The sequence below is a fragment of the Narcine bancroftii genome, chromosome 1 (genome assembly GCF_036971445.1).
Source record: "Narcine bancroftii isolate sNarBan1 chromosome 1, sNarBan1.hap1, whole genome shotgun sequence".
Lineage (NCBI taxonomy): Eukaryota > Metazoa > Chordata > Chondrichthyes > Torpediniformes > Narcinidae > Narcine > Narcine bancroftii.
This window is the reverse complement of record NC_091469.1, coordinates 449,138,118-449,156,020: the sequence shown is the minus strand read 5'-3', so window position 1 is coordinate 449,156,020 and position 17,903 is coordinate 449,138,118. Positions and strand designations below refer to the sequence as shown.

At 42.5% G+C, this 17,903-nt stretch overlaps 1 protein-coding gene and 1 long non-coding RNA gene across 6 annotated transcripts in view; one reads left to right on the top strand and one right to left on the bottom strand.

The window, feature by feature from the left end:
• Positions 1-17,903, top strand: part of LOC138751771 (uncharacterized) — a 692,174-nt gene that overhangs the window by 31,461 nt on the left and 642,810 nt on the right. The window lies entirely within an intron of this gene.
• The window catches only part of mkxa (mohawk homeobox a), a 62,116-nt gene that overhangs the window by 38,238 nt on the left and 5,975 nt on the right, over positions 1-17,903 (bottom strand). The window contains exons 1-3 of one of the 5 annotated variants that reach the window (XR_011350172.1): positions 4,151-4,806; positions 3,689-3,931; positions 969-1,128 (exon numbers count right to left, since the gene is read on the bottom strand). Coding sequence is in view for 4 of the 5 variants with exons in the window: in XM_069914536.1 (XP_069770637.1) it covers positions 969-1,128; positions 3,689-3,931; positions 4,151-4,164 (417 nt within the window). In the remaining variant the exon portion in view is untranslated. Of the gene's footprint in view, positions 1-968; positions 1,129-3,688; positions 3,932-4,150; positions 4,807-5,242; positions 5,377-17,903 lie in introns of those variants that run through there. The other 4 variants (XM_069914539.1, XM_069914538.1, XM_069914536.1 and 1 more) reach the window with 4 other exon arrangements.

The window sequence follows — 17,903 nt, the reverse complement described above, 5'->3', positions numbered from 1 at the left end:
CTAATCTCAGGCCGGAAAGGCAAACTGATCTACAAATGTTGCATTCTGTGTTGCACCAAACGCAACAGTTATCCGTTCAGGCGTCAGTACATTCAAGCCGTGAACAGCAATGGTAGAAGACATCACACGGAGGGGAACAGGCGAGTCTGCAGACGCTGTTAATATTGTAGTTAACACACATCCTGTTGCAATTCAATGCAAAACCTATAGGCCGCAAATTCTGTCCCAATCAACTTCTCTCTCCGGTTTCTAACAATATTTTGGGAACAAGATTCTCTTTTTCTTACTTGCTTTGAATGGCGCGAGCAGACGCGGGATTAATATAAACTGGTTACAATGGAACAGCCCCTCAGACAGTGTGATCAATAGAGGAGGGAAATGTTGTAGGAAGTAGATCGGAATTAAGATGCCTAAGGGTAAATTTGCCAGATGAACATCAACCCGAATCATTGTTGAGGGTGGGGGGGGGGGGGGGGGAGCCGGAGCGTTTCGTGGTCAAAACTAATCCCGAAGAACCTAAAAATCATCCCCCATCGGCGAAATGACCAGATTTCGCCCGAACTTTGCCGATGGGTCGAAGATCGTAAGATGAACCTGATGAACACTTAACCCAACTTTTGGTGGGATCGTCTGCAAACCCAGGTCTGATTTCGAGTCAAAATCCTTAAACGCCATGGACAGAGTAGGAAGGGGAGGCTTGATTCGGGTTCTGAACATCTGCGGGATATGTGCATTTAATCCTGGAGGCTGCTCCACATTGCTCTCATTTAAGCACCCCCTTTTATTTCCAGGAATGGGGGTGGTGGGGTGGGGGGGGAGAGCTCTTGACGCAGGGTGTACGCGTGATAAGATCAGACTTCCACAAAAATGACGAAGGCAGCCAATTTCAACCTTGTTCTGTCTGTTGTAGGCACCCGGGGCGGGCAGAAACCTCAGCCCTTGATCACAGAGAAATACATAGGCCTTACTTGCACCAGGGTCATCTGCGATCCAAGGGCCAGCAGAATCTTTTCCGTTTTAGTTGGATAGGGGTTGTCTCGGTGTTTGTAAAGCCACTGTTTCAATGGTCGAGCCATATCCTGAAGGGCCTGTCGTTTGTGTCTGACTTTTCCACCGCCCTGTCGAGAGCTGCAAACAATGCAGGATGCAGGTCAGAAATCGCCAATAACCACGGAAGAAACAAAGGAAGAACTCCACCCAAACGCTTTAAATGTCATACAAGGAGTGTGTGTCCCGAATCGACCCATTGCTCTCATACATTGAAGAGAACCTGCTCTGCAGCCCTGCGAGTTTGCCCCGAAAGCGCCCACAACATTCAGAAATCATGTCATGGAACCCGTCACAGCAAACGAGGCAGCATCCTTCGGGGAGGAGGAGAAGAGTTAGTGTTTCAGGCCGGTCATGGGGACATTGCCCACATAAACCCGATGCCCGACCTGCTGAGCATTTCCCGCATTTTCAGAGTTAAAATGTTTGCAATTTTAGTTTGTTCTCTCTGCTTTTCTATGGTTCGTTATAAACTGTATGTCCATGAAACAGCCCGATGAAACCTCGCAGGCTGTGAAGGAAAATGCGGCTGCAGGGTTTTTTAAAAAAAGATTGTCAACTTTGGTCAGAGCCAATTGAAAAATCCAAATCACCGCTTTAATGTTAACCTGGAAAATAGATTTACATTAAACCCTCTTCTCGTCGACAGTTAATATTTTCCCAACGAAATTCACTGCACGAACCCAATACGAAAATAAACCATCTGCGAGAAGAGAAAGAGCCGACGTGTTGGGGTCGCTGGAATTATTGTCAGTGCCTCTAGTTATCGCCCCCCCCCCCCCTCCCTGCGATTTGTAACGAATTCTGACGATAATGTAATTTGCATTCATTGCTACCGACGCGTTTGGTTCGTTTCCCACCGAGGTGAGAAGATTCTGCGGAAGGGAGACAATCCAAGTCTGCTGGGAGAGCTCGGTTTAAAAAAAAAGTTGCTTTAGTATATTGTGCTGTCACAACTTCGGGGCAGAGGGGGGAATCAAGTGCATTTGAAATGTAATATTTGTTGGAATAAAGGGAGTCTGATCAGGACCAGAGAGGTTTATCATCCGGAGGTGAAGATCCCTGGTGTGTGGGTGTGGGCGCGTCTCACTGAGCGCAGTGTATTTGCACGAGGTTGCCATCAGTGGGGAGATGGAGGGGGAAATGGGACTGTGCTTTCGAGGTGAGCTCTGTAGATGTCGCTGCGAATCTTTAGGTCGGATGTCCAGTGGCCGCTGCTCCCTGTGTTCTGACCTGGTGCTGATTTGTTCCTCGGGTGAAACGCGTCCCTCTGAACACCGCCAGACCGTCGCGTCCTTTCTAAACCTCCCCCGTGGCATCTCCGCCACTCCACCTGCCATAATATTTATATCTATCTCTCTAACATGCTGGGTGAAGTCAGCGGGTCAAGCAGCGTCAGGGGGAGATCGAGAATAGTGGGCGTTTCGCAGCGATGAAGAGTTTCGGCCGACGGTTCGTTTCTTTTCCCCCACTGATGCTGGGCTCCGGATTCCAGCCTCTTCCCGTCTCCTCCGTAGAACCTTTATAACGTTCGCACCACTGCTTCTTGGGGTCTGGGGATTCTACCCGCTTCTGAAGTTAAAAAAAAAGCCCAGGAATAAACCCAAAGCTCTCCAGCAACCCAGCAGGAATCTTTAGATTCAAGACGATGGAATTTGAATCTGAAAGCTAGATAACACACGCATTTCAGTCTGTAACAGGAAAAAAATGTCATAGAACATTTATTTGCAAGCTTGTGGATGTTTATGTCACCGTTTTGAATGATTTAATTTTTCACAATTCCACGTAGAGAAAGTTGGTTTCCTTCGAGCTAAAAAAATATCGAGGGGTTAGAATGTCTGCTGCCTTTCTTTGCAAACTCTCTGCAACAAGATTTACACGTTCAGTTTGGTGAACGTTTAGATGAAAGATAAAACGTGAACACTACCCTTAAAATGCACCTAATTATACTCATTTACATTTTAATTTGTTGTTATACATCTGATCTAATCAAAAATTAGAAGACAAATCCACAAGTCGATAATTCCACACCATTATCAAATGGAGTTATACTACATGGAAATAGGCCCTTCGTCCTCACGTCCCACTCCCCACCTGCCCTCCAAACCTAGGCTATCCATTTGCCCTGAAACATTGCAATAGTTCTTGCCCCCACCACCTCCTCCTGCAGCTGGTTCCGCTCACTCACCACCCTCTGTATGAAATGTTCAGGTTCCTGTGAAATCTCTCTCCCTCACCTTAAACCTCTGTCCTCTGGCTACCGCTGCACCTTCTCTGCGTTCATCCGAGCTCTTCCTCTCGTGATTTTGTGAGATCGCACCCCCCCCCCCCTCCCCACCCCCTCAGCTGGCTCAACCTCTACCGATGGTGGTGTTTGACAATCTTCAAGTCTAAATACATCAGGTCGCCTGGATAATGCACTATAACTTCCTCTGCAGAAGAAATGCATCGCTTCTTAATTTGGAGAAGTGGATTCGGAAGCATGGTTTTCACCAAAACACTCACTGTACTTCGCTAATGTCAGTGCATGAACAATTACAAGTGGGCTGTTTAGTTTCGCTCAGTTGCTGTTCCCTCCTCGGAACATGTCTGGGTCTCTTTAAACGCAGTCATCTAATATAGATTAAAGAGATGGCCGTACCCTGACCTCCTGTGTCGCAGACCCCGTTGGCTTCTGCTCGATGGACTGTCCGGCAGCATTAGATCCCGGTGCTGCTCTTCCATGACTTCGATATACGTTCGGCTGTTTCTCTCGACCTCGTTTGCCTTTTCTTCGAAAAGAACTTGGTTGGCGAATTTATTAAATACGATGGTGTTCATCTTTTTACGCGCTCCGAGTCCAGCGTCTATTCCGGTCAATGGATGGAAAGGTGACCCTGTTTCACTGAAGGTAAAACAAAATCAGAAAAATCGAGGTTACTTTAAACATGAAAGGGCGCAAACATGAAGACGAAATAACACCCAGCTGCCAGAGACAGAATGAAGCACGAAGATGGAATGGTCTTGGCAGTTGAGTGTTTGTGTGTCTATGTCTCCTTCTTTACAAACTTCATGTGAACCCTACTCGCGAAGCAAAAATAAATATGCAGCTGAAATTGTTTACCGGATGAAGTGCATCTCATTAATCGGCGTGATTTTCTTAAGCGAAGGACAAACTTTCTCTCATCCAAATGGGAACAATGATCAAAGAGGCGAAGTCCGAAGAGCAAACCCAGGAATGGTCAAAATTAGCGTGGAAGTAAACGCGAGGGACAAGTTTCATGCAAGATGAACATCTCTTTGTTGCAAAAAAATAAACGAAGCAAAGGAAACTTGACCCGAAACAAAAACAAGTCGACGCCCAGGCAGTTGAGGGAAACAGCCTGATTGAGCAGTTATCACATCTGCCGCTGGTTGGTTTTAAGGACAACGTGCGCCTTGTCGACTTAGAAATAGAAGCACTTTCTAATGATTAATGTTCCTTTCGTTTGTGTTAGAAAATAATGTGGCGTTGTTTCACACAGGGCTCCCATTCAGAACAGATGATTAGATAAGAACATCTGGATGAGGTTGAGGAACGTAACACACAAAGAAAGCACCGAGCCCTTCCATCGTCCTCCGGTGTTGTCAGTGAATTCTACCCCTCTCGGAGCGCCTGGAGAATAAGCTTCCAGACAGCGAGGGAAGATCTGACACGTGTCTGCCTTCTCTCAGATCAGATAATGGTCCCGTTGTTTCACAGCCTGCATTTTAGCTGAACCTCCCCCTCCCACACCCCCGTTGCATCCAGTTTTGCACTTGTAAATTAGTTTCTCTAATCATAATTAGGTTCGACAATAACATCTGTGGCGACAAGAGTGTGATCCTCTTGGAATAGACTGGAATTTTAAAGACTTCTTTTTGCCCGTTGAGCAGTTACGCCTAATGTATCCTAAAACCGCAACAGCTGACGGGTCCGAGAACGTCCAGTGAACAATATCTTGTGCCTAATCCGTGATCCAGAGAACAATTCACCAGACTGCCGCCTCCGTTCCTACAACCATCCACCAGCCTACCCCGCCGTTCCCTGCTTCAGATCAACTTTTGTCAAATACAACGTGTTTCCGAAGTGTTCTGCAAAGCCTTCAGCGCATTCTACCGAGAACTGCTTGTGTCGATTGCCGAGATGGTCATGAATATTTAACACTGGATGAAAGCGGAGAAATCTTGACTTTACCTGGCTTTGTTTGGAAGGATCCGGTCAGTGCAGTAAAGCGATAAGGGCGAGAAGTAATCCAGCTCCTGTGTGCACGAACATTCCCATTTCACATCGCTGTCAGTCAGACTGATCTGCAACCGCACGAACCACGCTCGCCTCTCTTCTATTTACCCTGATGACAGCCCTACCCCGGAGCCTGAATAAACAGCATTGCTCATGTTTCCCAGCTGCACTGCATAGTCTGTGAACATACACTGAATGCACTACGCATGTTCCAGGGCAGTGCAGCGAGAGGGCTGGCTTTGCCTGCCTTATACCATTCTGTTATGCCGCTCCTAAATAGAGCGCGTTATTACACGTCCAGCAATAACATTTCCGTTCTAAATAAAGTGGCCTGGTACATTTTCTCTTTATTTTTCTTTAATAAGTGTAGCACTGATAATATGTTCATCGGTGACATGCAATGCTCATTCATGTTTTCCAAAAATTCTGATCCAAGTGTACTTTTCCATAACGCCAATGAACTAGATTGTTCGTTTCGTCGTCAATTGTTCACAGACTTTGTTACTTTGTCTTTTTACGAAGCTGCTGTATAAACTTGCCGTGTGTTCACATTTCTAACCATAATTCATGCTCTTAAAGAACCGCACTGCATCTGCTCCAATGTAACATACCAAATATGCTTATTCATGAAACCAATTTTATTTATATTAATTCAATCCTTTCGTTTCTGAGTTCTTTACAGGTCGACGGGTATCTCTTAAAGGCATTGAACAACTGGACTTTGTTTCGATTCAGTTCATCCTCTTCCTAGAAAAATGGGTTCTTGAGAAATAGAAGACCACAAGTAAAACTCAAGGCTTTCAGTGACAGTAACAAATATGCAGGAATGATCAGAAACTGGTCAGGGGAAACTAGATTCTGTTTTCGATTTCCTTTATTTGATTTAGGAAACGCCTACTTGATCTATAATTTCAAGACTGAGTCCATTTGATCAACTCTGCATAACTTTGCAAAGCAGTTTCTTGCTATTTCATTCTATCGAGTATTTATCACTGTAGGAAACTAAATATTGGATTAAGGCTGAGATAATATTGGGAATGGATCCGATTTTGCCATTAAATAAGGTGAATAAATGGTATTAGTTATCGCTGGGGACGATATTAAAATTACAATCTCCGGGTTGAAAAGTCACCAGAGTCAGGAAGTAATTTCGGAATCCCCTAGATGAAAACTTGTATTTACAATCCCGGGGGCAGTGCTGGAAATAATGAGATGTGGGAATGTTCCCCAATACAAGTGTTGACGATAAGAGTTAACGTCAACTCGCCCTTTTATAGGCTGCTATTTAACTGGTTCGCTCTTGCCAAAAAGATGGTCGAAGTTTGAGTATCCCGTAGGGCTGGGGTCTGTGCACCGACTGAAGTTATTTGCCTGTCAACAACTCGGTGGAGTAATTGTAAACACAAGAGTTAGTCAACCGGGTTAGAAATAAAAGCAGAAGGGGGCTGATCAACATTTTGAAAAGCTAAGGAAACTTAGCTCTAATCTCCACCAACTCTTTCCACTCGCAAGCCTATAATCGCCACTCAGTTCGAACACACACACATTACATTGACATGCGTTTGTGTGAGAGGCGAGCCGGACAAATGCAGGGTTCGGAACCGCTTCGTCATTAAAAGGGAAATATAAATGAGGAACTCTTGTGTTACCTGGCCACAGTCAAACTCTGAGGATTTTTTTAAATGTTCGTCAACCTGGCGATCTCATCCGTTTCAGGGTCTGAAAGCTAGAAGCGACCACAAAAGAGCGGAGACTGTGTCAAGTATAACACGATGGGAGGAATCAAATTAAATTCCCTGCTCGTGATTTCCGAACACTTCACCTTTTCTCTCTTCATATCCCCTGCATTACCTCTAGTTATATTTTCCAGTCTCTACCGCTAAGTTCCCCGCTTTTGACTGATCCGATCCTGAGGGTTTCACGACCTCCTCGTGGCCGATGCCGGTGAATTGGGTGAAACCCTCAACGTTGGAGACTGCACCCAGCCCGAGTCCGCGCATGTTGCAACCTTTCTGAACTCGTCTTATCTCGTTCACCTCTCCTTTTATTACATTAATCTCAACTAACATGATCATGAAGGATTGAAATAAACGCGTTCCTCGCGAATGCAGATTTCCACGAATGACCTGTGAAACTACCAATCTCTCAGTTCGTCTTGAAGTTAAAAAAGGAATTTCGTGAAAGGCAATTTAAAGAGACTAACGAGGTTCCGGTCTCTCTGGCTGGAGAGTACCAATCTCCATTGGGTCGGCTTTTCCTTTTTATTTATATTTATTTGAATCGGTGTCAATACTTTTCATTACTAAGTGTTTCTAATTAAGTGGGATTAAATAGAGCAAGAAACCTTTCTATTTTGTCACACTGGGACGACATTGAAATTCCGCATTCAAATAAAGGAGATGCCATGTAACCAATTCGAGAAACGTGGTTTGGGAGGGGAGGGGGGGTGGTGGGATTTCGCTCTCTGAACAGGAGGTAATGAAAACTCTGCCCTGAACTGGAAGTTGGACAATGTTTGCGGGTACTGTAGTAATGTCACTCGTTAGTGAGATTGGTCGTGGTTCAAGAACACGAAGTTGCCTCAATTAAATGCAAATCAAGTTCATGTTATGGGCATTAAGCACCGAGCTAACTGAAAACTTGCTGGTCCCACAATCTGAGATCGGGAAGATTTGCAAGGCCATTTCATTTACCGGTACAAAATTAAACCTTCAACGCCAACACGAGTGAAGGAAACCATGTCGTTTGTGTTGACGGCTCATTTTTGCGTCCAGTGGAAGGTTCTGAGAACGTTTGTTAACAAAATGAATTGCATTTTCTCTGCAGCCTCATCTGTTAAATTTCATCTCACACATACATACGCGACGTGGATAGTTCGGGAATGCCACGGTTCCCTTTTACTTACAACTGGAATCAGTTGCACGACATAATTTAATTGCACACAATTACTGGTCAAGAGATTTATTTGGATAAACCCCACAAGACCAGGGTGCGGGACACGCAAAACGGAAGCGCCTGATAAGAGAATAACTCCTGCATTTCAAGCCTTCGTTGACAATAGAAAACAATTACAAGACGTACTGAGATGGATTACTGCGATAGACGATTTATCATACGCGCTTAGTTAAAGTGGAGTACAGTATTAAATATTTATTGGCATTTAAAAACACTATGCCATTCAGTATTTTTATAAGTTTACTGCCTGTATAAATCTAACGTTAAAGAACGTTTTAACACACTATAACGTTAAATTGTGCAACAGAATCAGCAGGTTCCAACTAATATATAAAAAGTCAATTATTTACTCCCCTGTCAGCTTCCTGCGGCTGTTCGTGAGAACATGCTCTGCGTTCGATGTTTCTCTGACAACAAAGCGAGCAAATGCCGCGACAAATGCCTGCCCTGTCCTTGATGTAACCAAACCACGAGCTTCATGTTACATTTGCAAGGGTGATGGCGAAGGGTTTATGGTAGGATAGGGTTTGTGGAACAAGCCCCTTCTATATAACGGCCTCGAGATAATATAGTTGAACATGTTGAAGGCAAAGGGATGATTTCATGAAGTCTCCAGAGCCGCAGTTTACCTTTGAGGCTGTGGTTAAGGCTCAGAAACTTGGTTTAACTTTTGTCACCGACCAGGAATTGATGGATTAGCTTCGAAAGAACAATATGGAGATGTTAAAACGTGGGCATCCACAGATGCCACAAGAATTTCAGTGTTGCCGCATGTCATTCTGTGATCGTCAGACTTTGTCTTTTAAATATTAATGACTTAAAATCACTTATTTGAACACTTTTAAGATAAAATAGACTCACTTGCGAAAAACCTACATGCAGACGTGTTGTACAGTTAAGGTATTGAGGGGAATTGAAAGAACGTTACAAGATGGAGTTACTGGTTGGCGGGATACGGCAGAGTGATGGAAAATATTGGCTGGCTTATTAACAAAAAAATAAGCGACAAGCTCTCCTTTTAAGTATTTCTGGCAATTGCAGTAGACGGTGCTGCGCAGGGACCTTGTTATAGCATTAATAAAGAGAACAGACAGCTGAATGCTCTGTCTTGTATAATGTTAACCTTTCTTCAGTCACAGACGCTCAATGGGCATAATGTACACTCCCCGAACCGTCAGTAACAGTTTTCTTCCTTTTTTTTGTAGACTTATTTATACATGAAATAAATTGTAACGTCAACTTAAAACGCCAGGGAACCGAATAATAACGACAAAAAGTCATGGTTTGAGTCATAAATTGTGCCTTTTGCACGAAAAGTCAAAATTGCAAAATCCTCAAAGAATATCCGGGTGAAGACAGGGAAGAGAGAGAGAGAGGGGGGGATTTAATTTCCACTTTGATTCTACATGAACAATTTTAATGTAACGGTAGAAAATAAAGACTAATTGGAGGGATCTACTCAGATTATTTTTGAACTTCGACTTCATATTTCAATTTGAAATAATTGCGTTGACACAGTGAACGGGGGCAGGTACATGCAATCTGGAGCCCATTATGACTTTAAAGCAATTTCCACATATTGAGTAATATCGACAATTATATTGGGGAATGGCTTTAAATAAAACAGACTTGAAATTACTTTTGACCTGTGGGTTGGAGGGTATAAGGTAAGAAAACAATTCAATTGCAAAAAGTGTCGAGACATTTCATTGTAAATGTTATGATTAAAATACTTGGAAATCACACTTCTTAATTTCTTTGAATTCGGAGTAAAATCTTTAATTGAACACAGCATTCTACCCAGTCTACTGGTTCAGGCCGGTAACGTGCAACATTTTAATCGTTATGAAACATCGGGTTACTGCGGGCAGCGGCGTGTGATCGGTTACAGGCTGTGCTGGCAAGATAGATACGGGATAACACGAGGGTGAAAGGAACAGTCGCATTTTCATCAAATGGGGCTTTAATGCTGAACGAAGACGCCCGGGGGCAATTACCCAGTTAGGGCCACTCTGGGAGGTAGAACTAAGTGGCAGCCGAGTTTCTGGCATGCACAGGTACAGGGTTGGGGATATTTCCAATATCCTGGCATTAACAGCAATATGTAAAATTAACGATGGAGGATGTAGGAAAGGTTTTAGCCATCACGTGGCAAGCCCAACAACGAGAGGGCAGTTCTGCATTTAGTTTAGGGAATAAAACTCGGCTGACGCAAGTGGGTGAGCAGTGTGGCAGGAGTGAATGTAATTCAATGTTGGAGGATTGATCTTAATTGCAGTAGTAATTGTAATTCAGTGGCCATGGTGAGGAGCCAGTGTGAAATAGAAGTACACGTTCTAAATTGAGTTATATCTGCTTATTCCAAGCTGAAAAGTGATTTAGCCCAAGTGAACTGGAAACAGTTCACTTGAAAGTTAATCAGTCTCCGAGTAATAAAGGACATTAAGAAGAGACTCACTTTTCCCACAATAATGAAATGGTGCCATTGTGTGATCTAGAGCCCCACAGGAAACCCACACAGACACAGGGAGATCGTAGAAACCCCTTACATACAGCAACAGATTCAAACAGGTCATCTCTAACATTCGCACAGCCATGAAAAACATGGTTTACAGAGTATAGGGTTAACATGAAAAGGAAGATCAATTAGCAAACCAGCAAGGGCAGCATGAAGCATTATTATCAGATTCATTCATGAACCTGAGGCCTGTGGTAAGAAACTGATTTGAAGTTTATTGGTCATGTTTTCAGCTCTTACTCTCCTCTCCCCATTGGGGAGAAAGCTTATGTCCATGGAATGATGGATCTTTTAGTATATTGGCTGCCTTTCCCAGGCAGTGGGCGATGTAAGATGGAGCCCATGGATAGTAGGGAAGCTTGTCTAAAGATCTGAGCAGCATTTGCTACTTCTGTAGTTTCTTCTGATCTTGAACAGTGAAACTACCATTTTATGCTGTGATGCATCCAGCAAGTATGCTTCTGATGTTGCACCTGTGGAAGTTGTTGGGTGTCAAAGGGAACATGGAAACGTCCTTAGTCTCTAAGAAAGTAGAGTCATTGGTGCACTAATGACTTAGTGTCTAATGTCTTAGTGTTCTTGTCCCAGGTTAGGTCATTGAAGATAATTATTCCTAGAAAATTGAAGCTATTGACTCAATTTCAGCACCATTTATGTGGATGGGGTGTGGCCTCTGCTCCCTCTCTGGAGGTTAATGATAATCTTTGTCTTATTGACATTGAGGTTGTTATCTTGGCAATTTGGCACAAGACTTTCAATCTATTTCCTGCATTTTGTCTCATCCGGCCCACAACTGAGATGCCATTGGCAAATTTGAAGATGGAATTGTAATAAAGGGAACGAGGGATAGATTGTGCATTGTGCTAAATCTGTATACAGGATGAGTTGAGTTCAACAAATAGTTCTAAGGATCACATTATAAATAAGATATTACATCGGGGAATGTACAGAGAAAATGTATGAGAATGTTGGCAGGACTAGAAAAACTGTAGTTAAGAAGGAGAATTGATAGGCTGCAATTGTGTTCTTTGGTATAGAGGGCCATTTAATTGAGGTAAATAAAATAATGATTTCAAATGGAAGGATCAAAGGAAAAAAGGGGAAAATTCTTTTCACTCATAGGCTGTTCAGGAACATGTTATTTGCAAGGATGTACTCAATGTACTTTAAAAAATATTTGGATGTTTACTTGAGGAGTTGTGCCCTCAGCGATACAGACTGGCACTGGAATCTGGGATTAGGCTGTGCAATTCTTATCAACCAGTTCAAACACCGTGGGCTTTCCTCTTTCAGTACTGCAAGTTCTCTGAAAAATAACACAGACGTAGAGAGATCTTGTGACAGTGTGCCATCCCCTTGAGATTTTAATACGATTTGACTGTATGGTGATGTGTTAAAAATTAGTTGATATAAAATATATGCAATATAAATTGCTTCTTTCCCCACACTGCACCCACCTTAGCCTACAGTTAGAAAGGAAACTTCTTAATACTTTCCTTTCTCCATGAATTGGCTGACCAAGGGATTCAATCCCTTGAAATGCCAATTTAGGCTTCACTGTTGGAAGTAAAATAGCAGAAATAGAAATGATGTATTTACCCTTGACCTTTATACCTCCAGGGAATTGCTCTGATTGAAGCTGAAAGTAGACATCTCATGTTGGGGGTAAATGCAGGTGAAATCTTATGTTTTATTCCTTCATCCCACAGCATGTCATTACTCTAATGAGGGGTGCCACCAGGAGATAGCAGATTGAGTTACCAGTATTCTGGACGTTTTAATGCAGAATATTTACAACTTCTACCACAGATCCCTAATGACAACAAACTGAGAAATAAATAATTTGTATTTTATATGGCAGCTTTATTGTTTCCAGAACGTCTTAAAATCATCTGTGTCTGTTAATATTTTTTTTAAGCTAAGGATTAACTGCACATAGAGCAAACACATGAATACAGAAAGAGAACTGAGCAATTAATTTGTTTCAGTGATGTGTAAATGATAACCAAATGTAGTAAAAGTTTCTCTGGTTCCATCGTTTTACTTCTGACAATGGTACATAACTCTTTATCATTGTTTTTGTAACTTGTTACTTTCTGGCAATCACCTTTGGACAACCTTCCTTGGTCCCAACACATTAATGTCATCATGAAGAAAACTCATCAGCACCTCTACTTTCTCAGGAGTTTGCAGAGGTTTGGTATGACATCAAAAACCTTGATAAACTTCTACCGATGTGCAGTAGAAAGTGTGCTGACTGGCTGTATCATGGCCTGGTAAGAGGGCACCAATACTCTGAGTGGAAAGCCCTGGAAAAGGTAATGGACACAGCCCAGTACATCACAAGCAAAACTTTCCCCACCATTGAGAAAATCTACATGGAACAGCACATGCTTTATTCTCACCGCTGCCATCAGGAAAGAGGTATAAGTGACACAAGACTCGCACCAACAGGTTCAGGAACAGTTCCAACCCTCCACCATCAGACTCCTCAACAACAAACTCAGAGACTAATTTATTTATTATTAAATATTTATTTTCTGAATTACACAGTAAGTTTGTTTACATTTCTTTCTTTTGTACGGTATATGTATTTTTTTCTTGAGTACAGCTTTTTGCCCTACTGATAAGTAGAAATTAAGCCCTGGCCTCCAGGAGAAAGATTCTCAGGGTTGTATGTGATGTCAGATATGTACTCTGACTATAAATCTGATCTTTGACTTTTAGCTTTGACATCCTTTTTTTGTCAATTGCATCTACCCCTTTACCATCATGAACAGGATTCTCTATTACATCTTGTTATATTTGACACATTTCTGCCCTTATCCCCTTTCCTCCTACCCAGAGTCAGGAAAGGTTTCTCCTTGTCTTCACTTTCCATGCCACTAGCTTTCATATTCAACAGATCATCCTCCATAATTTCAATGAGACTCATCTTCACTTCTCCAAAAATCCTGAAGGGACCATCTCCTCTGCTGCTCCCTGGTCCATTCTCCCATCTCCACCAACACACATTCCCTTCTTACATCACCTTCCATGAAACTGCAGGAAATGCAACAACATCTATGAGCCCGAACACTTACTGCAGATGAAGCATGCATATTTCATACAATTTAGTGAAACTGTATTTGGTACTCAGGAACTGGTCTCCACAGCACAGCATTCAGAAAATGTCTGCACTGGTAACCCTGAACTTGCAGTTTCTGTCATTTCAATGATTCATCACTCCCATTCTGATTTCTCTCTCTCTCTCTCTCTCTCTCTCTCTCGCTCTCTCTCTGGATTCTCATAGAACTCACCATTATCTCGAAGAACAACATTTTATTCTCCATCTGAACACAATGCAACTCTCAGGATTATTCAGTTCTGATGAAAGATCATCCATCCATATGTATGATTCCATACCTGCAACGTTTTCCAATAGTCTCTTTCATTTCAGGTTTCCAGCAACTACAAAGATTTCTTGTTGACAGTTCCAGAATTTTTCCCTCCCCTCCTCTTCCCTCTATCTGTGTTCATTTTTTGATCTCCTTCAGATAAATCATCTGCATTTAATAAGTCTTCACCACCTGATTGATCTTGGTCAGTGGCATGACTCTTTGGTTCATTTTCTCATCATCTATACCCTATTAATTTTCTTCCTTCCCCCTTCTATGCTACTTAAAACAGTTATTTCCTAATCTTTTCTGATTCTGATATAAAATTATCATCCTGAAAATGCTAATTCTGATTTTCCCTCTTTGTATTTGACCTGATGATAATTTTCTTTTAGCATATTTTGTTCTCAATAGATGTCTACCTGGACTTTGGCCAGGATTTGAAATCATAAAACTTTTAATGTTTTTTTTGTGTAGTTGGTAGGAGAGAAGTATGGAAGAAACCAATGAAACTTGACTAATTCACAGGGTAGGTGGGCCATAAGCTTTGAGCAGAGACTGAAAGGGGCCATAGTGAGATGGCAAAATCGAGAATGGGTGGTATAGTATATTGGTCAAGGAGGTTAGATCCTATCAGATCCGGAGTGACCTGTCCATTTGGATGCAAAACTTGACTTGATGGATAGGGGTCATAAAATATAGTACATTAGAGTACAGTACAGGCCCTTCAGCCCATGATGTTGGGCAATCTATATATTCCTACTAAAAAAAAAATGAAACCCTCCCTGTATCATAACCCTCTACTTTTCTTTCATCCATGTACACGTCTAAGAGTCACTTAAATTCTCCTATTGTTCCAAACTCTGTCACCACCCCTGTCAATGCATTCCAGGCACCCAGAACTCTCTGTGTAAAAACCTTACCCCTAATGTCTCCACTAAACTTTCCGTGAACTACTCTTTGCAGACGATGCCGCTTTAGTTGCCCATTCAGAGCCAGCTCTTCAGCGCTTGACGTCCGGTTTTGCGGAAACTGCCAAAATGTTTGGCCTGGAAGTCAGCCTGAAGAAAACTGAGGTCCTCCATCAGCCAGCTCCCCACCATGAATACCAGCCCCCCCACATCTCCATCGGGCACACAAAACTCAAAACGGTCAACCAGTTTACCTATCTCGGCTGCACCATTTCATCGGATGCAAGGATCGACAACGAGATAGACAACAGACTCGCCAAGGCAAATAGCGCCTTTGGAAGACTACACAAAAGAGTCTGGAAAAACAACCAACTGAAAAACCTCACAAAGATTAGCGTATACAGAGCCGTTGTCATACCCACACTCCTGTTCGGCTCCGAATCATGGGTCCTCTACCGGCATCACCTATGGCTCCTAGAACGCTTCCACCAGCGTTGTCTCTGCTCCATCCTCTGCTTCATCTCCAACATCGAAGTACTCGACATGGCAGAGGCTGACAGCATCGAATCCTCGCTGCTGAAGATCCAACTGCGCTGGGTAGGTCACGTCTCCAGAATGAAGGTCCATCGCCTTCCCAAGATCGTGTTATATGGCGAGCTCTCCAATGGCCACCGTGACAGAGGTGCACCAAAGAAGAGGTACAAGGACTGTCTAAAGAAATCTCTTGGTGCCTGCCACATTGACCACCGCCAGTAGGCTGATATCGCCTCAAACCGTGCATCTTGGCGCCTCACAGTTCGGTGGGCAGCAACCTCCTTGGAAGAAGACCGCAGAGCCCACCTCACTGACAAAAGACAAAGGAGGAAAAACCCAACACCCAACCCCAACCAACCAATTTTCCCTTGCAACCGCTGCAACCGTGTCTGCCTGCCTCGCATCGGACTTGTCAGCCACAAACGGGCATGCAGCTGACGTGGACATTACCCCTCCATAAATCTTCGTCCGCGAAGCCAAGCCAAAGAGAATAAACCTCTATTAAGTCATTTCTCATCCTTCTTTGCTCCAAAGATAAAAATCCTATTTTGCTAACCTTGTCTCATAAGACAAATTTTCCAATCCAGGCAACATACTGGAAAATCTCCTCTGCCCCCTCTCCATAGCTTCCACATCTTTCTTACAATGATCTGACCAGAACTGATCACAATATTCCAAGTATTGTCTCAACAAAGATTTATAAAGCTGCAAATCAACTCCCAAGTAATGAGGGTTCTTTGACCAATTGGAAATTTGTAACCACTGGTCTATTGCACAGATCAGGCCTGGGTCCACTGTTGTTATCTATATTAACCATTTAGATGAGAATGCAATTGGCACAGTGAATAAGTTTGTGGCTGACAATAAAAATGGTGGTATAATGGACAGTGGTCACCCAAGATTACAAGAGGATTTGGATGAACTGTAAGTGGGTCAAGGAATGGCAGATGGAAGTTAACTCCACAATTGCAAAGTGTTGCATTTTGGGAAACTAGGGCAGGATTTGCACAGTAAATGGCAGGACACTAGAGAGTGCTGTAGAACACAGAGACTGAAGGATACACTTACATAATATCCTGAAAGTAGCCACACAGGTAGACAGGGTGGTGAAGAAAGTATTTGGAACGCTTGCCTTCATCAATCAGGGCATTGAATACAGAAGCAGGGATGTCATGTAACAACTGTAGAGGGTGAGACTGCACTGGAACACTGTGAGCAGTTCTGGTCATCCAGTAAGGGAAAGATGTCATTAAGCAGAAAAAATTCTCAAGATTTACTAAGATTGAAAAGGAAACTGGATAGGCTGAGGTTTTTTTTCTCTGGAGAATAGTAGGCTGATCATTGATTTAATAGAGGTAATATAAAATCTTGAGAGTTATAGATAAGGTGAATGGTCACAGTCTTCTCCAATGGTAGGAGAGTCGTCTAAAATTGGAGGGCATAGGTTTAAGATTAAAACATTAAAAGGAACCTGAGGGTCAACTTTTTCCACACAGAGTGTGATGGTTATTGTGTGCTGCCAGAGGAAATGATAGAAGCAAGTACAATTGCAACATTTAAAATACAATTTGTACAATTATGTACAATTTTCTGAATGGCATTCATTGACTGAGCTGAGCTGATAGGTATAAGTTAGGAGTATAATGGTGAAGCCGTAGTTAAAATAACTCGATAGATGACTCGCATATCTTGCCTAATAATTCAGACACATACGTTCAAATCCTGTAATATAATTAGTAGTTAATAATTAGCCAGTATAATTAGTATAATTAGCCAGTTAATAATCTGAAATTTAAAAATTTGAGTGATTTAGATTGTTGCAAATGTTTCTGATGACTATCAGACAGGAAATCTACTATCCTTATCCAGCTTGTCTTATATGTGACTGTAGACTGCAGATGTGGTTAACTTTTAAGTGGTCTAGTAAATCAGTAAAAGACAACTTGCTGCCAACCAAGGCTTTTAATGTTCTTTACAAACAGCTGGTGATTGGTGTTTAAAATGGTGTCCAAATCCACAGATGAGTCAGCCTGATAGCATCAAATTCACAGCTCCATACCTTCGAACCAATATGTCATACTCATCCATCACATAACCTGGGTCATTCTGTCCCATTGACTGAATGGGCTTATTGAAGGGGATGATAATGTGGTGTACAGGAAGGAGAGAGTAGTCCAAGGAGCCTGTAATAATTACTCCTGACTGCATGAAGCCTTTTAACATCAGATCAAATGGGATCAGTGGAAAATTAGCTGTATGGATTAAAAAAAAATTGACTTGTATGAAGAAAGCAGAGTGTAATAGTAGAAAGAAAGTATTCT